This window comes from Oncorhynchus nerka, linkage group LG15 (genome assembly GCF_034236695.1).
Source record: "Oncorhynchus nerka isolate Pitt River linkage group LG15, Oner_Uvic_2.0, whole genome shotgun sequence".
In the NCBI taxonomy this organism is placed as follows: Eukaryota; Metazoa; Chordata; class Actinopteri; order Salmoniformes; family Salmonidae; genus Oncorhynchus; species Oncorhynchus nerka.
In genome coordinates, this window is record NC_088410.1 from 13,590,984 (window position 1) to 13,616,224 (window position 25,241).

At 45.6% G+C, this 25,241-nt stretch overlaps 1 protein-coding gene across 1 annotated transcript; it reads left to right on the top strand.

The window, feature by feature from the left end:
• On the top strand, window positions 1–24,870 carry LOC135560330 (slit homolog 2 protein-like). The gene is made up of 4 exons (XM_065002198.1): window positions 1–665; window positions 16,447–16,518; window positions 24,603–24,674; window positions 24,795–24,870. The coding sequence occupies exons 1-4, from the start codon at window positions 430–432 to the stop codon at window positions 24,868–24,870; spliced, it is 456 nt and encodes a 151-aa protein (XP_064858270.1). The 5' UTR covers window positions 1–429.
• Window positions 24,871–25,241: the final 371 nt, after the last annotated feature.

Below are 25,241 nucleotides of genomic sequence, written 5' to 3' on the forward strand. Positions count from 1 at the left end.
TACAGGCAGAGAGCACAATGAGTCAATGAAAGCTGAAGGGAAGAGGAGTACTGTACAGCAGAGAGGAGAGAGAGGGGGAGCAGAACCAAGAAGACGAGAGCACGAGAGAGAGATAGAAAGAAGGAAAGCTTTTTGGACAGAGGTCTAAACCAGATAATAAAGAGAACGTCTGGTTTTAAAGCCAGGCTGGGATGAAGTATCAGTGACCGGTCATCTGAGGACTGACTACTTCACCTCTCTCTTTCTACAAGGTGGTTTTCTGATCTTCCCTTTTCCATTAGGAACATTTGGACCATTGTCAACCCTCCACTTGGTCTCTGGTCAGGGGATCTTGCTAGCCGCAGTAACCCAGGTCTCTGGAGCCCTGAGTGGGGTTGAGGTGGAGGAGCCTTGTCTCTGGTTGCTGGTGCTTTGGGGCTGGAGGAGAGGATGGACATGCCAAGGAGATCCATGGCTGGAGCCGGGTCAGGGGGCTGTGGAGCCAGGCTAGACCACGTTGGTGTGGCCCGGGCTGGGCTGTGGCTGCTGCTGTGGGGGTGCCTGGTGGGGGCTGGCGGGGTGGAGGCATGCCCTTCTCTGTGTACCTGTGTGGGAGCCACGGTGGACTGCCACGGCCTGGGGGTCCGGAACATCCCCAAGAATATCCCCAGGAGCACAGAGAGACTGTGAGTACTGGCGGGGTGTGTGTGTTCCTGGTTATGAGCATGTCGTAGTGTGTGTGTTCCTGGTTATGAGCGTGTCGTAGTGTGTGTAACAAACTATCAATGTGACTTATTGCCTGTGTGTGTGTGGGTTCCTGTGTGGCATATCATGTCATGGTGTATGCCAGTCTGGTTAACTTCAAACACACTCAGCTCAGGGTTGTAACAATACCAGTGCCTTTCCACTTGACCCCTTGTCCCTTATATAGTCAGCATCCCAAATTGCACTCTATTCCCTATTTAGTGCACTACTTTTGACCAGACTCTCTCTATAGTCTACAACACCAGTAATATCCAGCTAGAGACTCTCTCTACTATAGTCTACAACACCAGTAATATCCAGCTAGAGACTATCTCTATAGTCTACTACACCAGTAATATCCAGCTAGAGACTTTCTACTATAGTCTACAACACCAGTAATATCCAGCTAGAGACTCTCTACTATAGTCTACAACACCAGTAATATCCAGCTAGAGACTCTCTCTACTATAGTCTACAACACCAGTAATATCCAGCTAGAGACTCTCTACTATAGTCTACAACACCAGTAATATCCAGCTAGAGACTCTCTACTATAGTCTACAACACCAGTAATATCCAGCTAGAGACTCTCTACTATAGTCTACAACACCAGTAATATCCAGCTAGAGACTCTCTACTATAGTCTACAACACCAGTAATATCCATCTAGAGACTCTCTCTACTATAGTCTACAACACCAGTAATATCCAGCTAGAGACTCTCTACTATAGTCTACAACACCAGTAATATCCAGCTAGAGACTCTCTACTATAGTCTACAACACCAATAATATCCAGCTAGAGACTCTCTCTACTATAGTCTACAACACCAGTAATATCCAGCTAGAGACTCTCTACTATAGTCTACAACACCAGTAATATCCAGCTAGAGACTCTCTACTATAGTCTACAACACCAGTAATATCCAGCTAGAGACTCTCTACTATAGTCTACAACACCAGTAATATCCAGCTAGAGACTCTCTACTATAGTCTACAACACCAGTAATATCCAGCTAGAGACTCTCTACTATAGTCTACACCAGTAATATCCAGCTAGAGACTCTCTACTATAGTCTACAACACCAGTAATATCCAGCTAGAGACTCTCTACTATAGTCTACAACACCAGTAATATCCAGCTAGAGACTCTCTACTATAGTCTACAACACCAGTAATATCCAGCTAGAGACTCTCTACTATAGTCTACAACACCAGTAATATCCAGCTAGAGACTCTCTACTATAGTCTACAACACCAGTAATATCCAGCTAGAGACTCTCTACTATAGTCTACAACACCAGTAATATCCAGCTAGAGACTCTCTACTATAGTCTTCAACACCAGTAATATCCAGCTAGACCCTCTCTACTATAGTCTACAACACCAGTAATATCCAGCTAGAGACTCTCTCTACTATAGTCTACAACACCAGTAATATCCAGCTAGAGACTCTCTACTATAGTCTACAACACCAGTAATATCCAGCTAGAGACTCTCTCTACTATAGTCTACAACACCAGTAATATCCAGCTAGAGACTCTCTACTATAGTCTACAACACCAGTAATATCCAGCTAGAGACTCTCTACTATAGTCTACAACACCAGTAATATCCAGCTAGAGACTCTCTACTATAGTCTACAACACCAGTAATATCCAGCTAGAGTCACCCCATGTACTGTCAACCCTTGTGCAGGGGTTCTCCAACCTCTCCTCAGGGACCCCCAAGTCGTTCCTTGTTTTTTTAAATCTATTCCAGAGCACCGCTGATTCAACTAATCATCAGACCGTCGACTAGGTAAATCAGGTGAGATAGTTCAGGGCTACAACAGAAGGGTGAAGCGTCTGAGGGTCCGTGAGGAGAGGTTGGAGAACCACTGCCCTAGTGCACTTACTCAATGCCCACCAATCACACTAGCTGAACACACAGTCAGGCTCATTCCTCTCCCTCTCTCACTCACACTCTGTCTCTCTGTGTCACTCTCACTCACTCTCTCCCCCTCCTTCTGTGTGTTTGTTTGTGTCCCTCTTGGTGTGTGTGAGGGTTGGGATCTTGGGGAGGCTTAACATCATGTACTGTCTGTCTCAGGTCTGGAGTGCATGTGTGTGAATTATTAATGGTCCCAGGGGGCAGTGTGTGTCTGTGGGTCAGTGAAGCCTCTGAGTGGGTATTGTAGACACAGTGCCCTATTCCTCTCTCTGTAGCGGAATCACAACTATGATGATGTCATAGTGTGATGACTGTATTCCAGAGGTTCTTCATCCCGGGGGTCGCGTTTGAGTTTTTCCGCTAGCAGCACTACACACCTGAATCCACGAATCAGAGGTTTGATGATGAGTTGATTCGTGGAATCAGATGTGTAGTGCTAGGGGAAAACCAAAACAATCTGCCCCCCCATTGTGTACCCGGGACCAGGATTCAGAAACACTGATGTGTTGTTCAGTGATACAGTAGCTGACCTGTGTCAGATACAAACACCTGTCCTCGTCTAGCCATGCATGAAGACCTGACCCACTAGACTACAGTCAGAGGAGGTTAGACTATGTGCCGGTGACACTGTGGTCTCTAAGGGGGTTGGTGATCCAGCTACAAGATATCCCCTAATACAGTAGCTCAGTACATCCACGACAGCCATAGTCATGTCGTTGTCTGATAGTTGGTTCAATCTCCAACAGAACTGAACCAGGGTTCATCTAGCAGTGCTGATCAAGGATCAGGTTTCAACTCTTATTCATTATGACCTGAAAAGCCAAACTGATCCTAGATCAGCAGTCTTGTTGTGAGAAGCGTTGTGAATACGGGTCAGTCTAGTAGTAGTAGTAGTAGGTCATTACAGGATGGGGTATGTTAAACCTCTTGTCTGATAATTAGCATGTCAAGTGTAAAGTGATCTGTGTGTCAGGGAGGTAGATTGGGAACACACACACACACTAACTCTCTCTCCTTCTCACACACACACACACACACACACACACACACACACACACACACACACATGGGGTCCCGTGGGGTCCCGGGGCAATAAGAGGGTGATTCATCATGGTAACTCCACCAGTCAAACAATATTCCTCCCCACTCCCTGGGGTATTGTCAAGGCAACGGTGAAAAATGGCTAACGCCCTGGGCTCCCGGGAACCGTTATTTGAGTGGGGTGGAGGGGTGAGGTGGAGGGAGGGAGGGGGACAATATTGTCCATACCAGCCGGCAATATGCTTCCAACTTTGAACAAAGCAGTGCTGACAACAAAAGGCTGGTTTGATTTGAAATGGGACCTAAACTGAACCTTATTGTGGGGTTCAAGTGGGGTAGATATTATAGAGGGTTGGTATTGTGAGGTTCAAGTGGGGTATATATTCTAGAGGGTTGGTATTGTTAGGTTCAAGTGGGGTAGATATTATAGAGGGTTGGTATTGTTAGGTTCAAGTGGGGTAGATATTATAGAGGGTTGGTATTGTGGGGTTCAAGTGGGGTAGATATTATAGAGGGTTGGTATTGTGGGGTTCAAGTGGGGTAGATATTATAGAGGGTTGGTATTGTGGGGTTCAAGTGGGGTAGATATTATAGAGGGTTGGTATTGTGGGGTTCAAGTGGGGTAGATATTATAGAGGGTTGGTATTGTGAGGTTCAAGTGGGGTAGATATTATAGAGGGTTGGTATTGTTAGGTTCAAGTGGGGTATATATTATAGATGGTTGGTATTGTAGTCAGACATGCAAAACAGAATGACACATCTGCTGTAATTTAGAAATATCTAACTATTACACACACATTTATTTGAGAAGATCTTCATTATGTCAGAGTCCTGGCTTTCCCTGACGACTGTAGGGCTTTCACTGACAACTGTAGGGCTTTCCCTGACTACTGTAGGGCTTTCCCTGACTACTGTTGGGCTTTCCCTGACAACTGTAGGGCTTTCCCTGACTACTGTAGGGCTTTCCCTGACTACTGTTGGGCTTTCCCTGACAACTGTAGGGCTTTCCCTGACTACTGTAGGGCTTTCCCTGACTACTGTAGGGCTTTCCCTGACAACTGTAGGGCTTTCCCTGACTACTGTAGGGCTTTCCCTGACTACTGTAGGGCTTTCCCTGACTACTGTAGGGCTTTCCCTGACAACTGTAGGGCTTTCCCTGACTACTGTAGGGCTTTCCCTGACTACTGTTGGGCTTTCCCTGACTACTGTTGGGCTTTCCCTGACTACTGTAGGACTATCCCAGTGTGTCTACTGTGGGACTATCCCAGTGTGACTATCCCAGTGTGTCTACTGTGGGACTATCCTAGTGTGACTATCCCAGTGTGTCTACTGTGGGACTATCCCAGTGTGACTATTCCAGTGTGTCTACTGTGGGACTATCCCAGTGTGACTATCCCAGTGTGTCTACTGTGGGACTATCCCAGTGTGACTATCCCAGTGTGTCTACTGTGGGACTATCCCAGTGTGACTATCCCAGTGTGTCTACTGTGGGACTATCCTAGTGTGACTATCCCAGTGTGTCTACTGTGGGACTATCCTTGTGTGACTATCCCAGTGTGTCTACTGTAGGACTATCCCAGTGTGTCTACTGTGGGACTATCCCAGTGTGTCTACTGTAGGACTATCCCGGTGTGTCTACTGTGGGACTATCCCATTGTGTCTACTGTGGGACTATCCCAGTGTGTCTTCCGTAGGACTATCCCAGTGTGTCTACTGTAGGACTACCCCAGTGTGTCTACTGTAGGACTATCCCAGTGTGTCTACTGTAGGACTATCCCAGTGTGTCTACTGTAGGACTATCCCGGTGTGTCTACTGTGGGACTATCCCAGTGTGTCTACTGTAGGACTATCCCAGTGTGTCTACTGTGGGACTATCCCAGTGTGTCTACTGTGGGACTATCCCAGTGTGTCTACTGTGGGACTATCCCAGTGTGTCTACTGTAGGACTATCCCAGTGTGTCTACTGTAGGACTATCCCAGTGTGTCTACTGTGGGACTATCACAGTGTGTCTACTGTGGGACTATCCCAGTGTGTCTACTGTAGGACTATCCCAGTGTGACTATCCCAGTGTGTCTACTGTAGGACTATCCCAGTGTGTCTACTGTAGGACTATCCCAGTGTGACTATCCCAGTGTGTCTACTGTGGGACTATCCCAGTGTGTCTACTGTAGGACTATCCCAGTGTGTCTACTGTAGGACTATCCCAGTGTGTCTACTGTAGGACTATCCCAGTGTGTCTACTGTAGGACTATCCCAGTGTGTCTACTGTAGGACTATCCCAGTGTGTCTACTGTATGACTATCCCAGTGTGTCTACTGTAGGACTATCCCAGTGTGTCTACTGTAGGACTATCCCAGTGTGTCTACTGTAGGACTATCCCAGTGTGTCTACTGTAGGACTATCCCAGTGTGTCTTCTGTAGGACTATCCCAGTGTGTCTACTGTAGGACTATCCCAGTGTGTCTACTGTAGGACTATCCCGGTGTGTCTACTGTGGGACTATCCCGGTGTGTCTACTGTGGGACTATCCCAGTGTGTCTACTGTAGGACTATCCCAGTGTGTCTACTGTAGGACTATCCCAGTGTGTCTACTGTGGGACTATCCCAGTGTGTCTACTGTGGGACTATCCCAGTGTGTCTACTGTGGGACTATCCCAGTGTGTCTACTGTGGGACTATCCCAGTGTGTCTACTGTAGGACTATCCCAGTGTGTCTACTGTGGGACTATCCCAGTGTGTCTACTGTAGGACTATCCCAGTGTGTCTACTGTAGGACTATCCCAGTGTGTCTACTGTAGGACTATCCCAGTGTGTCTACTGTGGGACTATCCCGGTGTGTCTACTGTAGGACTATCCCAGTGTGTCTACTGTAGGACTATCCCGGTGTGTCTACTGTAGGACTATCCCAGTGTGTCTACTGTGGGACTATCCCAGTGTGTCTTCGGTAGGACTATCCCAGTGTGTCTACTGTAGGACTATCCCAGTGTGTCTACTGTAGGACTATCCCAGTGTGTCTACTGTGGGACTATCCCAGTGTGTCTACTGTGGGACTATCCCAGTGTGACTATCCCAGTGTGTCTACTATAGGACTATCCCAGTGTGTCTACTGTAGGACTATCCCAGTGTGTCTACTATAGGACTATCCCAGTGTGTCTACTGTAGGACTATCCCAGTGTGTCTACTGTAGGACTATCCCAGTGTGTCTACTGTAGGACTATCCCAGTGTGTCTACTGTAGGACTATCCCAGTGTGTCTACTGTAGGACTATCCCAGTGTGTCTACTATAGGACTATCCCAGTGTGTCTACTGTAGGACTATCCCAGTGTGTCTGCTGTAGGTTTTTGGACATTTTCTATAAAGTGGGACCATTTCTCTCTACCTCTTGTTAAGGACTACAGTATTATTAACAGAGAGTGTCTGCTCTAGCTAATGGGATTTCTTGTAGTGTTTGTGTGTTGACACCAGCTTATTGTAATGTCATTAAGAGGTCAGAGCTCATGGACCCCCACTCTGAGTCTGAGACTTGGACCCCTGTCCTTCTCCACTATGGGAAACTTAAATAAATCCCTCCGGTTTGTGTGTGTGTTTGATATCAGAGAAGGGGATCTCTGTTCAGCTCCTGGAAGTTTAAACCCAAACAAATCTCTGTAAGGCTTGGAGCCACCGGCGGCAGTCACACACACCAGACGGAAAACACACACTGTGTGTGTATGTATGTATGTATGTGTGTGTGTGTGTCTATGTTTCTGTAGTGACTCTGAGATGTCTCTGTCTTTTATTTATCTGTCTGTGTTTTTCTGATGTATAGACACTTGGCTCTCTGTGTGTTCATACATGTGCATTTGTGTTTTTGAGTTTGTGTGTTCATTTAGGGGCTAGAAGTGATGTTAGTATGTGTTATTTGGTTTGGGTGTTCATTTAGGGGCTAGAAGTGATGTTAGTATGTGTTATTTGGTTTGGGTGTTCATTTAGGGGCCAGATGTGATGTTAGTATGTGTTATTTGGTTTGGGTGTTCATTTAGGGGCTAGAAGTGATGTTAGTATGTGTTATTTGGTTTGGGTGTTCATTTAGGGGCCAGAAGTGATGTTAGTATGTGTTATCTGCTCTGGCTGTTGGCGGAGCTGCTAAACAGGTTTGACGGCCGAGGTTAACTATACAGCGGTAACTCTCCTCGCCACATTAGCTTCGCCCTCACGTGGGTGCTAACAAGCTAGCAAGCATGCTAAGTAGTGCTACATATCAACAGCCGCTGCAAGCCAATCCAGTAGGGGGTGGAGGCTATAGTAAGCTTCGATTGGTCACTCGCGCCGAGATATCGCGGAGGAATTGCATAGAATGAAGCTTTCCCTAACTTTTGTCCCACTCCGTTCAGCTCCCTCAACCATGCTCACTTCACCAAACAGTACCCCGCCCACTCTGCTTCTCTCGCTTTCCTTCCATTCAAAATGAATGGCTTCCCATGTTTTCACCGTGCCGCTGTATCGTCAACCCGGCCAAGAGTGGATTAGCGGTTAGCGCGCGGTGGCGGCTAGCAGGGGGTAAGAGAGATAAAGGGAAATAGATTAGACAGAGATGAGACGCCGTGGGGGGCTGATACCTCTGGCTCCACTCCGTCACATGACTTCTTAGACGCTCACTCTATCCCTGTGGTGTAAAGTACTTAAGTAAAAAGTACTACTTAAGTCGTTTTTATGGGTATCTGTACTTACTTTTACTTCATTACATTCCTAAAAAAAAAATGTACTTTTTACTCCATACATTTTCCCTGACATCCAAAAGTACTAGTTATATTTTTTGTGCTTAGCAGGACAGGAAAATTGTCCAATTGTCACACTTATCAAGAGAACATCCCTGGTCATACCTACCTGATCTGGCAGACTCATTAAACACAGATGCTTCATTTGTAAATGATATCTGAATGTTGGAGTGTGCCCCTGGCTATCCATTTAAAAAAAAACAAGAAAATAGACCCGTCTGGTTTGATTAATATAAGGAATTTCAAATCATTTAGACTTATACATTTTAGCAATTACATTTACTTTTGATACTTAAGTATATTTAAAACCAAATACTTTTAGACTTTTACTCAAGTTGTATTTTACTGGGTGACTTTTGCTTTTACTTTTTAACTTGTTTTTTCATTTTCTGTTAAAGTATCTTTACTTTTACTCAAGTATGACAGATCTCAATTTCGACTGTCTCCTGTAATCATCGTGTGTGTGTGTTTAGTCAGTGTGCTAACAGCAGAATGATTATGCAGCTGCTCCATGTAGTTCCAGTGTATTTAGGAGCAGCTGTGACTTGCTGCATCTGACACACATCACAGACCATTGAAGGAGAGACAACCACAGAGATAACACATTAACAGTTAGTTCATTGTGTTTATCTTGAAGATTGATGGTAATACACATGGACACACACACGCACCCATGCACACACACACACATCCACGCACACACACACACACACACACACACCCACGCACACACACTGCAGAGGACCCATGTGTGGCCAATCAGTGCAGACAACTCGTTTTAATCCACTAATCAATCTAGCATCTGGGCGCTCGTGAAACCGGATTTTAAAAATCCATCAGATATTGACTGAATATTAGCACATTTTACTGGCACGGACAAATAATGGAGCTCAGGGATTTTAGTAGGAATTCAGGTATTCTATTTATTGTCAAATTTATTTTGTGTTTGTTGTAGAATGCACAAAAATGTAAACACAACATGCAACAATTTCAAAGATTTGACTGAGTTCATATAAAGGCATTAATCTATGGATTTCACATCACTGGGAATACAGATATGCATCTGTTGGTCACAGATACCTTAAAAAAGGGTAGGGGTGTGGATCAGAAAACCAGTCAGTGTCTGGTGTGACCATTTGCCTCATGCAGCGCGACACATCTCCTTCACATAGAGTTGATCAGGCTGTTGATTGTGGCCTGTGGAATGTTGTCCGACTCCTATTCAATGGCTGTGCAAAGTTGTTGGATATTGGCTTGAACTGGAACACTCTGTCGTACACGTCCATCCAGAGCATCCCAAACATGCTCAATGGGTGACGTCTGGTATGAAAGCCATGGAAGAACTGGGACATTGTGTATAGATCCTTGCGACACGGGGCCGTGCTGAAACATGAGGTGATGACGGCAGATGAATGGCACGACAATGGGCCTCAGGATCTCATCTCTGTGAATTCAAATTGCCATCGATTAAAATATAATTGTGCTTGTTCTCCGTAGCTTATGCCTGCCCATACCATAACCCCACCGCCACCATGGGACACTCTGTTCACAACGCTGCATCGAACTGCAGTCGGATCAAGACCTTGGTGAGGATGACGAGCTTCCCTGAGACAGATTCCAGTTCTCTGTTTTTTGGTCAATTCTTTCCAATGTATCCAGTAATTATCTTTTAGTTTTCTCATGATTTGGTTGGGTCTAATAGAGTTGCTGTCCTGTGGCTCTGTGGGGTGTGTTTGCATTTGTGAACAGAGCCCCAGGACCAGCTTGCTTAGGGGACTCTTCTCTAGGTTCATCTCTCGGTAGGTGATGGCTTTGTTATGGAAGGTTTGGGAATCACTTCCTTTTAGGTGGTTGCAGAATTTAACAACTTTTTGTTAATTAGCGGGTATCGGACTAATTCTTCTCTGCATTATTTGGTGTTTTACGTTCTACACAGAGGATGTTTTTGCAGAAGTCTGCATGCATAGTCTCAATTTGGTGTTTGTCACGTTTTGTGAATTCTTGGTTGGTAAGCGGACCCCAGACCTCACAACCATAAATGGCAATGGGTTCTATAACTGATTCAAGTATTTTTAGCCAGATCCTAATTGGGATGTCGAATTATATGTTCCTTTTGATGGCATAGAAGGCCCTTCTTGCCTTGTCTCTCAGATCGTCTCTCAGATCGTTCACAGCTTTGTGAAAGTTACCCGTGGCGCTGATGTTTAGGCCGAGGTACAGTAGGTATAGTTTGTTGTGTGCTCTTTGTCTTACTGAGATTTGCTTTCTGGGTCCAGGTCTGACAGAATCTGGGCAGAAGATCTAGGTGCTGCTGTAGGCCCTCCTTGGTTGGGGACAGAATCTGTGCAGAAGATCTAGGTGCTGCTGTAGGCCCTCCTTGGTTGGGGACAGAATCTGTGCAGAAGATCTAGGTGCTGCTGTAGTTCCTCCTTGGTTGGGAACAGAAGCACCAGATCATCAGCAAACGGTAGACATTTGACTTCAGATTCTAATAGGGTGAGGCCGGGTGCTGCAGACTGTTCTAGTGTCTTTGCCAATTTGTTGATATATACAGATCAAGTCAGAAGTTTACATACACTTCTGTTGGAGTCATTAAAACTCGTTTTTAATCACTCCACAAATTTCTTGTTAACAAACTATAGTTTTGGCGAGTCGTTTAGGACATCTACTTTGTGCATGACACAAGTCATTTTTCCAACAATTCTTTACAGACAGATTATTTCACTTATAATTTACTGTATCACAATTCCAGTGGGTCAGAAGTTTACATACACTAAGTTGACTGTGCTTTTAAACAGCTTGGAAAATTCCAGAAAATTATGTCATGGCTTTAGAAGCTTCTGATCGGCTAATTGACATCATTTGAGTCAATTGGAGGTGTACCTGTGGATGTATTTCAAGACCTACCTTCAAACTCAGTGCCTCTTTGCTTGACATCATGGGAAAATCAAAAGAAATCAGCCAAGACCTCAGAAAAGAAATTTGAGACCTTCACAAGTCTGGTTCATCCTTGGGAGCAATTTCCAAACACCTGAAGGTACCACGTTCATCTGCACAAACAATAGTATGCAAGTACTGTATAAACACCATGGGACCACGCTGCCATCATACCACTCAGGAAGGAGATGCGTTCTGTCTCCTAGAGATGAATGTACTTTGGTGCAAAAAGTGCAAATAAATCCCAGAACAACAGAAAGGACCTTGTGAAGATGCTGGAGGAAACATGTTCAATAGTCAAAGTAAATAGTCACAGTAAAGTCACAGTAAAATCACAGTAAAATGAGCCCTATATCGACATAACCTGAAAGGCCGCTCAGCAAGGAAGAAGCCACTGCTCCAACACCGCCATGAAAAAAGCCAGACTACGGTTTGCAACTACACATGGGGACAAAGATTGTACTTTTTGGAGAAATGTCCTCTGGTCTGATGAAACAAAAATAGAACTGTTTGGCCATAATGACCATCGTTATGTTTGGTGAAGCACGGGGGTGGCAGCATCATGTTTTGGGGGTGCTTTGCTACAGGAGGGACTGGTGCACTTCACAAAATAGATGGCATCATGAGGTAGGAAAATTATGTGGATATATTGAAGCAACATCTCAAGACATATGTCAGGAAGTTAAACCTTGGTCGCAAATGGGTCTTCCGAGTGGACAATGACCCCAAGCATACTTCCAAAGTTGTGGCAAAACGGCTTAAGGACAACAAAGTCAAGGTATTGGAGTGGCCATCACAAAGCCCCTGACCTCAATCCTATAGAAAATATGTGGGCAGAACAAGGAGGACTACAAACCTGAATCAGTTACACCAGCTATGTCTGGAAGAATGGGCCAAAATTCACCCAACTTATTGTGAGAAGCTTGTGGAAGGCTACCGAAACGTTTGACCCAAGTTAAACAATTTAAAGGCAATGCTACCAGATACTAATTGAGTGTATGTAAACTTCTGACCCACTGGAAATCATTCTCTCTACTATTATTCTGACATTTCAAGTTCTTAAAATAAAGTTGTGATCCTAACTTTTTTACTCTGATTAAATGTGAGGAATTGTGAAAAACTGAGTTTAAATGTATTTGGCTAAGGTGTATGTAAACTTATGACTTCAAATGTATGTGGGGCTCAAGCTGCATCCCTGTCTCACCCCACGGCCCTGTGGAAAGAAATGTGTTAGTTTTATTGTCAATTTGAACTTCACATTTGTTGTTTGTGTACATTGATTTTATAATGCCATATATCTCTTTCCATCGCTCTCTCTCTCTCTCTCTCTCTCTCTCTCTCTCTCTCCATCGCTCTCTCTCTCTCTCTCTCTCTCTCTCTCTCTCTCTCTCTCTCTCTCTCTCTCTCTCTCTCTCTTTCTCTCTCTCTCTCTCTCTCTCTCTCTCTTTTTTCATCTGTCTATCTTTTTCTCTCTCTCTGTGGCCTTTCCTTCCATAGCCCAGCTAATAAGGGGGAACTTGAGTGGAACTTGTGCTGCTTGACTGCCCACTGAAGCTGCTATTGCGGAGTAATTTGCTGTGTGTGTGTGTGTGTGTGTGTGAGGGAGAGAGAGTGTGCAGGTGGCTGGAAGGATGAATGTGTCAATGTGTACTGTGTGTGTTGCGCTGTGTAAGTGTGTAAGACGCGTTCTGCTGTAACAAGCCTTTGTCTGGTGAAGTTTCTCTCTACTTCAGGCTTCCCTGACCCCTGACCTCTCCATGCTCCACAAAACCCAATTATCCACATCTCATCAGCACACAAGGTGTGTGTGTGTTCATCTCCCCCTCCTATCCGTCATCTCTCTCTCTCTCGACGTCATTAGGACCTACTCGCTCTCGCTCTCTTTTTTTCCAGGACCCTGTTAGCTAAGACTCTTCTCCAAGCTCCAGTCACGTAACCTGGGAAACCACATCAGTGATTTCAGTTGTTGTAAATACAGCCTCCTTGTTTGTAACAGTGACACAATTACAAGTGTCTCTCTAGGGATGATGTTGGAGTTGCTCTCTGAAACACTAGGAAGAGAACATTGTGTGTGTACTTATACAGTATATAGGTCAAACACAACCTTCTTCTGGTGCCCAGGTCCACTCACTGTCAGAGCAATTTCACACACATCATGAGAGGGATTATAGACCCCCTGTAATTCCACATCTCTTTCTCTTTCTCAAACCGTTCAGCATTTCTCTCACTGCTCCATGGGTGAAGTCTGGGTCAAGATCACACACCGAAACCAGTGTCTCTCTCTCTCTCTCTCTCTCTCTCTCTCACTCTCACTCTCACTCTCACTCTCTCACTTGCACTCTCTCTCACTCTCTCACTCACACACACGTTATACTGCTCTTTGGGCCAGACAAGGTCATCCTCTACCTCACTCTTTACTGTAGTACAGCAACCTGATACCGCACACACACCGTCTTACAGGCTCTCACCACAGAGCCCTGTGGGAAAGGTGACATCATCTTCTCCTATCTGGCTGTCAATTAAACCAAAGACAATGAGGTCATATTGTAAAGCAGCGGTTCCCAAACTAGGGGTCGCGACTGATTTGAAAATGGGGTTGCGGAAGAATTTCCACCCCCCCAAAAAAAAATGGGGAAAAATGGAATTCCAGAAATCTCAAAATATAATAACCCTGTCTAAACAACAAGCTCTCACAGCCCTGCCTGCAACCTGATCTCATAGTTTCACTTCAGACTTTGCCTTAAACGGATGAACGTCGATTTTTCACCCATTACTTCAGAGTGGAGATGGTTGCCTCGCTTCGAGTTCTTAGGAAACAATGCAGTATTTAGTTGTTTTATGTAATATTTCTTACATTGTTACCCCAGGAAATCTCACTTATATGTACATATTCTCATTCACCCCTTTAGGTTTTTGTGTATTAGGTAGCTGCTGGGGACTTGTTAGATTACTTGTTAGATATTACTGCACTGTCGGAACTAGAAGCATTTCGCTACACTGCATTAACATCTGCTAACCGTGTGTGTGTGTGAGCAGTAAGATTTGATTTGATTTGGTTACAGGGTTAAAACACAAACAACTCAAATGGTTAAGTATCGACGTCCTTAGGACCTTTTCAAACATCCGAAATCGACCGCTCTTTCTTGTGACCAGCATGCTCACAGACTCACTGCAGAATCCCGACGTTTGTCCATAAACCTAACATTTTGAAGGTTATGTTTAGGCATTCATTCTGAATGGTTAAGGTAAGGGTTCAGGTTTTGAAGGTTAAGTTTAGGCATTCACTCTGAATGGTTAAGGTAAGGGTTCAGGTTTTGAAGGTTAAGTTTAGGCATTCAGTCTGAATGGTTAAGGTAAGGGTTCAGGTTTTGAAGGTTAAGTGTAGGCATTCAGTCTGAATGGTTAAGGTAAGGGTTCAGGTTTTGTAAGTTTAGGCATTCAGTCTGAATGGTTAAGGTAAGGGTTCAGGTTTTGAAGGTTAAGTGTAGGCATTCAGTCTGAATGGTTAAGGTAAGGGTTCAGGTTTTGAAGGGTAAGTTTAGGCATTCAGTCTGAATGGTTAAGGTAAGGGTTCAGGTTTTGAAGGGTAAGTTTAGGCATTCAGTCTGAATGGTTAAGGTAAGGGTTCAGGTTTTGAAGGTTAAGTGTAGGCATTCAGTGTGAATGGTTAAGGTAAGGGTTCAGGTTTTGGGTTAAAACAAAACAATAAATAACAAGTGCCTTGTACAGGGATTGAACGTTCAACCCTCTTGAGCTGGAGCTCGTGGCTTCCGCCCATCTGCCATCCCTGTCCACAATTCCCTAGCAAAACCCAAGCCTACTTGGTGGTAATAGAGCTCAGCGTTGCCCCTAGTGGCGGGGTATGAAGGCATCTCCCGACGACCTGGGGACCTGGACGGACGTCGAATTTCAGTGGATGTTGAGCGACCTGGTTGATCAATAACCAAGGATGTTTGATAGCAAGCTACGGTTCTCTTAGACTGAACGCTGCAGCTCACCATGAAGTAGAACAATGGTGAGAATAGCATTGTCTGGTTTAACCAGGATTCTCTGTGTTTTCTCACATTGGATTCCTCAGACTCTCAGAAACTTTAGGTTGAGATCATGCTGTCAGGTTATTTGTGATGACATAGCCACAGATGCTTACCAATGACACATCTCATCCTACTGCTGCTCCCTATTCCCTATATAGTCCACTACTTTTGACCAGAGCTCTAGTCAAAAGTGGTGCCATTTGGGACACAAGCAGATTGTCCTCTGGAGAGGAGCTGTTAATTCCTGTTTTGTGCCAGTCAACCTGCTGTGGCTTAATAAAACCACCCTGCGATTGGTTGACCGCCTGCTGCATCCAATCAGCACCCCTGTGGGCTGCTGCTCTGAGGACACTGTGTGGGTGTTTGAAAGAGACGTTGTAGCCCCAGGCAAGACAACACCAACACATTTGCAGCTCCCCTGTCACACAGCACCTGTGTCTGTGTGTGAATGAGAGCGGGAGGGAAGGAGAGCGATTGAGACAGCTAGAAGGAGAGAGAGAGACTGACTTCTGTCGTGTATTCTGAACTGTCGCTGAAACCAGTCTGCTCTACCTGTAGCTAAGGCCAGTCCTAGATAAAGGAGATAGAGTATAGTATTATTGTGTTTACAGTGCATTCGGATTGTATTCAGACCCCTTGACTTTTTCCACATTTTGTTACGTTCCAGCCTTATTCTAAAATGGATTAAAACGTTTTTTTCCTCCATAGTGACAAAGCAAAAACAGGTTTTTAGAAATGTTTGCAAAGAAAATGAAATATCACATTTACATAAGTATTCAGACCCTTTGCTCATTACTTTGTTGAAGCACCTTTGGCAGCGATTACAGCCTCAGGTCTTCTTGGGTATGACGCTACAAGCTTGGCACACCTGTATTTGGGGAGTTTTGGGGAGTGCCACCACCATTCTTCACCGTAGGGATGGTGCTAGGTTTCCTTCAAACATGACGCTTGGCATTCAGGCCAAAGAGTTCAATCTTGACCAACATGTTTGCTAATATTCTGTGTGTTTTTTTCCTCTCATCCAGTGATCTAAATGGGAACAACCTGACGACCATCAGCAAGACAGACTTCTCTGGCCTCAAACACCTCAGAGTTCTGTAAGTCCCGTCCCTCACTACACTACTATTCACCTCAGTGAGGTCTTACTACACTCAATATTACTGTTACCAGGAGTTGGAACTGGTTCAAGGAACAGAATCGGGAAATAATGACATTTTTCAAGGAACGGAAACAGAACCGGGAGCCAAAGTGATCTCTAGTGGTCCGGAACAGAACCATTATTTAAAAGCATGAGAACCGGTTAATGACTTTTTTTAGGTTGAGATAATGTTTTTGTCCCACATGAAACACAAGCAAAGTGCCAATGCAAAGCAGTCCCTCTGTCGCTCAGAAACACCTCCTTCCAGTGTCTGCCTGCCGGTATGTTTTCTAGGCTTAAGGATACAGGTATCACATTACACATGGGCTTCATTAACTTCAACAGGGTAAGATGTGTTGTGTGAAAGTATTCAGACCCCTTGACTTTGTTACATTACAGCCTTATTCTAAAATTGATTTTTTTTAAACTATATTCTCAGCAATCTGCACACCCCATAATGACACAGCAAAAACAGGTTTACATTTATTTTTTTGCAAATGGATAATTTTTTAAATTAAATATAACATTTACATAAGTATTCAGACCCTCAGTACTTTGTTGAAGCACCTCTGGCAGCGATTACAGCCTTGGGTGTGACACTACAAGCTTGCCACACCTGTATACAGGGAAGTTTCTCCCATTCTTCTCTGCAGATCCTCTCAAGCTCTGTCAGGTTGGATGGGGAGCATCGCTGCACAGCTATTTTCAGGTCTCTCCAGAGATGTTCGATCGGGTTCATGACTGTGCACTGGCTCGGCCGCACAAAGACATTCAGAGAATTGTCCTGAAGCCACTCCTGCGGTGTATAAGGCACACCTTCGCCCCAGTCTGAGGTCCTGAGCACTCTGGAGCAGGTTTTCATCAAGGATCTCTCTGTTCTTTGCTCTGTTCATCTTCCCCTCAATCCTGACTAGTCTTCCAGTTCCTGCCGCTGAAAAACATCCCCACAGCATGATGCTGCCACCGCAATGCTTCACCATAGGGATGGTGCCAGGTTTCCTCCAGACATGACGCTTTGCATTCAGGCCAAAGAGTTCAATCTTGGTTTCATCAGAACATAGAATCTTGTTTAATCTTTAGGTGCCTTTTGGAAAACTCCAAGCGGGCTTTCATGTGCCTTTTACTGAGGAGTGGCTTCTGTCTGGCCACTCTACCATAAAGGCCTGATTGGTGGAGGGCTGCAGAGATGGTTGTCCTTCTGTCTGGCCACTCTACCATAAAGGCCTGATTGGTGGAGGGCTACAGAGATGGTTGTCCTTCTGTCTGGCCACTCTACCATAAAGGCCTGATTGGTGGAGGGCTGCGGAGATGGTTGTCCATCTGTCTGGCCACTCTACCATAAAGGTCTGATTGGTGGAGGGCTCCAGAGATGGTTGTCCTTCTGTCTGGCCACTCTACCATAAAGGCCTGATTGGTGGAGGGCTGCGGAGATGGTTGTCCTTCTGTCTGGCCACTCTACCATAAAGGTCTGGTTGGTGGAGGGCTCCAGAGATGGTTGTCCTTCTGTCAGGCCACTCTACCATAAAGGTCTGGTTGGTGGAGGGCTCCAGAGATGGTTGTCCTTCTGTCAGGCCACTCTACCATAAAGGCCTGATTGGTGGAGGGCTACAGAGATGGTTGTCCTTCTGTCAGGCCACTCTACCATAAAGGCCTGATTGGTGGAGGGCTCCAGAGATGGTTGTCCTTCTGTCAGGCCACTCTACCATAAAGGCCTGATTGGTGGAGGGCTCCAGAGATGGTTGTCCTTCTGTCAGGCCACTCTACCATAAAGGTCTGGTTGGTGGAGGGCTACAGAGATGGTTGTCCTTCTGTCAGGCCACTCTACCATAAAGGTCTGGTTGGTGGAGGGCTACAGAGATGGTTGTCCTTCTGTCAGGCCACTCTACCATAAAGGCCTGATTGGTGGAGGGCTACAGAGATGGTTGTCCTTCTGTCAGGCCACTCTACCATAAAGGTCTGATTGGTGGAGGGCTCCAGAGATGGTTGTCCTTCTGTCAGGCCACTCTACCATAAAGGCCTGATTGGTGGAGGGCTACAGAGATGGTTGTCCTTCTGTCTGGCCACTCTACCATAAAGGTCTGGTTGGTGGAGGGCTACAGAGATGGTTGTCCTTCAGGCTGTAACGTAACAAAATGTGAAGGTTCTGAATACTTTCTGGTGAAGTAATGACAGGTCTACTACTAATGTCCTAAACACATTATATACACATCCTATTGATTACTGCACTGTTGGGAAAGTCCAAGCAGGAGAAGGGCATTTCACTGTACTTGTGCAAACTTGAAACATATCATGATGCCCAGTGCTTCAAGCCAACCCCCCTCTCGCTCCCCACCTGCAAAATGTCAGTTGGATCTCGTGGCTTACACTTGTATGTCCATCAAGTATATAAAGTTTAAACAACTAGCTTTCCTGGTCCATAGAAAGCTGCTCTATCCACAGTGAAGTGATTACCAGGGTGTAGTGATTACCAGGGTGTAGTGATTACCAGGGTGTAGTGATTACCACGGTGTAGTGATTACCACGGTGTAGTGATTACCACGGTGTGGTGATTACCACGGTGTAGTGATTTTATCACATTGAAGTGATTACCAGGGTGTAGTGATTTTATCACAGTGAAGTGATTACCACGGTGTAGTGATTGTATCACAGTGAAGTGATTACCACGGTGTAGTGATTGTATCACAGTGAAGTGATTTTACCACAGTGTAGTGATTTTATCACATTGAAGTGATTACCAGGGTGTAGTGATTTTATCACAGTGAAGTGATTACCACAGTGTAGTGATTACCACGGTGTAGTGATTACCAGGGTGTAGTGATTACCAGGGTGTAGTGATTACCACGGTGTAGTGATTTTATCACAGTGAAGTGACTTTACCACAGTGTAGTGATTACCAGGGTGTAGTGATTTTATCACATTGAAGTGATTACCAGGGTGTAGTGATTTTATCACAGTGAAGTGATTACCACGGTGTAGTGATTGTATCACAGTGAAGTGATTTTACCACAGTGTAGTGATTTTATCACATTGAAGTGATTACCAGGGTGTAGTGATTTTATCACAGTGAAGTGATTACCACAGTGTAGTGATTACCAGGGTGTAGTGATTACCAGGGTGTAGTGATTACCAGGGTGTAGTGATTACCACGGTGTAGTGATTACCACGGTGTAGTGATTACCACGGTGTAGTGATTACCACGGTGTAGTGATTTTATCACATTGAAGTGATTTTACCAGGGTGTAGTGATTTTATCACAGTGAAGTGATTACCACGGTGTAGTGATTGTATCACAGTGTAGTGATTACCACGGTGTAGTGATTGTATCACAGTGAAGTGATTTTACCACAGTGTAGTGATTACATTGAAGTGATTACAGGGTGTAGTGATTTTATCACAGTGAAGTGATTACCACAGTGTAGTGATTACCACGGTGTAGTGATTTTATCACAGTGTAGTGATTACCAGGGTGTAGTGATTACCACGGTGTAGTGATTTTACCACAGTGTAGTGATTACCACAGTGTAGTGATTACCAGGGTGTAGTGATTTTATCACATTGTAGTGATTACCACGGTGTAGTGATTTTACCACAGTGAAGTGATTACCACGGTGTAGTGATTGTACCACAGTGTAGTGATTTTACCACAGTGTAGTGATTTTATTCACGGTGAAGTGATTACCACGGTGTAGTGATTTTATCACAGTGAAGTGATTACCACAGTGTAGTGATTACCAGGGTGTAGTGATTACCAGGGTGTAGTGATTACCAGGGTGTAGTGATTACCACGGTGTAGTGATTTTACCACGGTGTAGTGATTACCACGGTGTAGTGATTACCACAGTGAAGTGATTTTACCACGGTGTAGTGATTGTATCACAGTGAAGTGACTTTACCACAGTGTAGTGATTACCAGGGTGTAGTGATTACCACGGTGTAGTGATTACCACGGTGTAGTGATTGTATCACAGTGAAGTGACTTTACCACAGTGTAGTGATTACCAGGGTGTAGTGATTTTATCACAGTGTAGTTATTACCAGGGTGTAGTGATTTTACCACGGTGTAGTGATTTTACCACAGTGTAGTGATTACCAGGGTGTAGTGATTACCAGGGTGTAGTGATTTTACCACGGTGTAGTGATTACCACAGTGTAGTGATTACCACGGAGTAGTGATTTTACCATGGTGTAGTGATTTTACCACGGTGTAGTGATTACCACGGTGTAGTGATTACCACAGTGAAGTGATTTTACCACGGTGTAGTGATTTTACCACGGTGTAGTGATTTTACCACGGTGTAGTGATTACCACGGTGTAGTGATTACCACAGTGAAGTGATTTTACCACGGTGTAGTGATTGTATCACAGTGAAGTGATTTTACCACGGTGTAGTGATTGTATCACAGTGAAGTGACTTTACCACAGTGTAGTGATTACCAGGTTGTAGTGATTACCACGGTGTAGTGATTGTATCACAGTGAAGTGACTTTACCACAGTGTAGTGATTACCAGGTTGTAGTGATTACCACGGTGTAGTGATTGTATCACAGTGAAGTGACTTTACCACAGTGTAGTGATTACCAGGGTGTAGTGATTTTATCACAGTGTAGTTATTACCAGGGTGTAGTGATTTTACCACGGTGTAGTGATTTTACCACAGTGTAGTGATTACCAGGGTGTAGTGATTACCAGGGTGTAGTGATTTTACCACGGTGTAGTGATTACCACAGTGTAGTGATTACCACGGTGTAGTGATTTTACCACGGTGTAGTGATTTTACCACGGTGTAGTGATTACCACGGTGTAGTGATTTTACCACGGTGTAGTGATTACCACAGTGTAGTGATTACCAGGGTGTAGTGATTACCACAGTGAAGTGATTTTACCACGGTGTAGTGATTTTACCACGGTGTAGTGTTTACCACGGTGTAGTGATTACCAGGGTGTAGTGATTTTACCACGGTGTAGTGATTTTACCACGGTGTAGTGATTACCACAGTGTAGTGATTACCAGGGTGTAGTGATTACCAGGGTGTAGTGATTTAATGAGGAGCAATTAGGGTTAGGCGCCTTGTACAAGGGTACATACATGTTTCACCTTCTGCAGATCTCAGCTTTAATACAGAGGTTGTCATACACATTGAGTGTTTATTACACCGCTGGCAGAGCAACTGACTGACTTTACCAACAGAACACACAGGCCTCCCATCTGCTCTTACAGATACCGTGAAGCTGGGGTGGAACCACAATACCCCAGGGAAGGTAGGGGATTGGTTGTCTCAGGTTGCTGTGTTAGACTGACACAGTTTTCGACATAGACAACCGTCTGTCTGACAGTGTGTGTGTGTGTGTGTGTGTGTGTGTGTGTGTGTGTGTGTGTGTGTGTGTGTGTGTGTGTGTGTGTGTGTGTGTGTGTGTGTGTGTGTGTGTGTGTGTGTGTGTGTGTGTGTGTGTGTGTGTGTGTGTGTGTGTGTGTGTGTGTGTGTGTGTGTGTGTGGACTTGTTTAACTAATCCTGTGGGGACCAGAATAGAAAACAAACAAATATTTGACCAACTGGGACATTTGATTCCACAAGATCAAATGCTATTTCTAGGGGGTTAAGGTTAGAATTAGGTTAAAGGTTAGGAGTTAAGGTTAGGTTTTTCAGTTAAAGTCAGGGTAAGGTTAGGGAAAATAGGATTTTGAATGAGACTGAATTGTGTGTCCCCACAAGGTTAGCTGTACACAACGTATGTGTGTGATAGTGGGTTAAAACCCTCAATGTGAAACTAATAGTTACTAATCACATCTCCTTGGGTTAGTTACCGTCTTGTCCCTGTGTCTGTCCCTGTGTCTGTCCCTGTGTCTGTCCCTGTGTCTGTCCCTGTGTCTGTCCCTGTGTCTGTGCCTGTGTCTGTCCCTGTGTCTGTCCCTGTGTCTGTCCCTGTGTCTGTGCCTGTGTCTGTCCCTGTGTCTGTCCCTGTGTCTGTCCCTGTGTCTGTCCAGACAGTTGTCAGACTGGATGCTGTCAGGGAGATGAAGTATGAAGTGTTGACCCGTGTAGACAGCAGGTAGAAGTCATACGTTACGTTAACATGTTGTTTGGGCTGTGTTGAGATCCATAAAATATGGTCAATCATTAATTGCTCTTTTTTCTTCTACCTCTTTATCCTCCTCTTCCTCCATCCTTCCTCCCTCTCTCTTCCTCCATCCTTCCTCCCACTCTCTTCCTCCATCCTTCCTCCCTCTCTCTTCCTCCATCCTTCCTCCCACTCTCTTCCTCCATCCTCCATCCTTTCCTCCCCTCTCTTCCTCCATCCTTCCTCCCTCTCTCTTCCTCCATCCTTCCTCCCTCTCTCTTCCTCCATCCTTCCTCCCTCTCTCTTCCTCCATCCTTCCTCCCTCTCTCTTCCTCCATCCTTCCTCCCTCTCTCTTCCTCCATCCTTCCTCCCTCTCTCTTCCTCTATCCTTCCTCCCCTCTCTTCTTCCTCCATCCTTCCTCCCCTCTCTTCCTCCATCCTTCCTCCCTCTCTCTTCCTCCATCCTTCCTCCCATCTCCTCTCTTCCTCCATCCTTCCTCCCTCTCTCTTCCTCCATCCTTCCTCCCTCTCTCTTCCTCCATCCTTCCTCCCTCTCTCTTCCTCCATCCTTCCTCCCTCTCTCTTCCTCTATCCTTCCTCTCCCTCTCTTCCTCCTCCATCCTTCCTCCCTCTCTCTTCCTCCATCCTTCCTCTCTCTCTCTTCCTCTTCCTTCCTCCCTCCTTCCTCCATCTTCTTCCTCCATCCTTCCTCCCTCTCTCTTCCTCCATCCTTCCTCCCTCTCTCTTCCTCTATCCTTCCTCCCTCTCTCTTCCTCTATCCTTCCTCCCCTCCATCCTTTCCTCCATCCTCCTCCCCTCTCTTCCTCATCTTCCTCCATCCTTCCTCCCTCTCCCTCTCTTCCTCCATCCTTCCTCCCTCTCTCTTCCTCCATCCTTCCTCCCTCTCTCTTCCTCTATCCTTCCTCCCTTCCTCCATCCTTCCTCTTCCTCCATCCTTCCTCCCTCTCTCTTCCTCCATCCTTCCTCTCCTCTCTTCCTCCATCCTTCCTCCTCTCTCTTCCTCCATCCTTCCTCCCTCTCTCTTCCTCCATCCTTCCTCCCTCTCTCTTCCTCCATCCTTCCTCCCTCTCTCTTCCTCCATCCTTCCTCCCCTCTCTTCCTCCATCCTTCCTCCCTCTCTCTTCCTCCTTCCTCCCTCTTCCTCCTCCATCCTTCCTCCATCCTTCCTCTTCCTCCCACTCTCTTCCTCCATCCTTCCTCCCACTCTCTTCCTCCATCCTTCCTCCCACTCTCTTCCTCCATCCTTCCTCCCTCTCTCTTCCTCCATCCTTCCTCCCACTCTCTTCCTCCATCCTTCCTCCCTCTCTCTTCCTCCATCCTTCCTCCCTCTCTCTTCCTCCATCCTTCCTCCCTCTCTCTTCCTCCATCCTTCCTCCTCTCTCTTCCTCCATCCTTCCTCCCTCTCTCTTCCTCCATCCTTCCTCCCTCTCTTCCTCCATCCTTCCTCCCACTCTCTTCCTCCATCCTTCCTCCCTCTCTCTTCCTCCATCCTTCCTCCCTCTCTCTTCCTCCATCCTTCCTCCCACTCTCTTCCTCCATCCTTCCTCCCTCTCTCTTCCTCCATCCTTCCTCCCACTCTCTTCCTCCATCCTTCCTCCCACTCTCTTCCTCCATCCTTCCTCCCTCCATCTCTTCCTCCATCCATCCTCCCCCTCTCTCTTCCTCCATCCTTCCTCCCACTCTCTTCCTCCATCCTTCCTCCCTCTCTCTTCCTCCATCCTTCCTCCCACTCTCTTCCTCCATCCTTCCTCCCTCTCTCTTCCTCCATCCTTCCTCCCACTCTTCCTCCATCCTTCTCTTCCTCCATACTTCCTCCCACTCTCTTCCTCCATCCTTCCTCCCACTCTCTTCCTCCATCCTTCCTCCCACTCTCTTCCTCCATCCTTCCTCCCACTCTCTTCCTCCATCCTTCCTCCCACTCTCTTCCATCCATTCTCTCCATCCTTCTCTCATTCTCTTCAGTCACCTGATGGAGAACCAGATAAGCAACATTGAGAGAGGAGCATTTGATGATCTGAAGGAACTGGAGAGACTGTGAGCACACACACACACACACACACACACACACACACACACACACACACAGACACACAGACACAGACACACACAGAGAGAGAGAGTCTGGTTTCTAATATGTTCTGTCCTTCTGAACAGTCGTCTGAACAGGAACCGTCTCACTCAGCTCCCTGAACTGCTGTTCCAGAAGAATGAGGCTCTGGCTCGACTGTGAGTACCCTATTTAACCACCCTATACACTACTCTACCACACTATACACTACTCTACCACCCTGTACACTACTCTACCACCCTGTACACTATACACTACTCTACCACCCTGTACACTACTCTACCACCCTATACACTACTCTCTACCTATACACTACTCTACCACCCTATACACTACTCTACCACACTATACACTACTCTACCACACTATACACTACTCTACCACCCTGTACACTATACACTACTCTACCACACTATACACTACTCTACCACCCTGTACACTATACACTACTCTACCACACTATACACTACTCTACCACCCTGTACACTACTCTACCACCCTGTACACTATACACTACTCTACCACACTATACA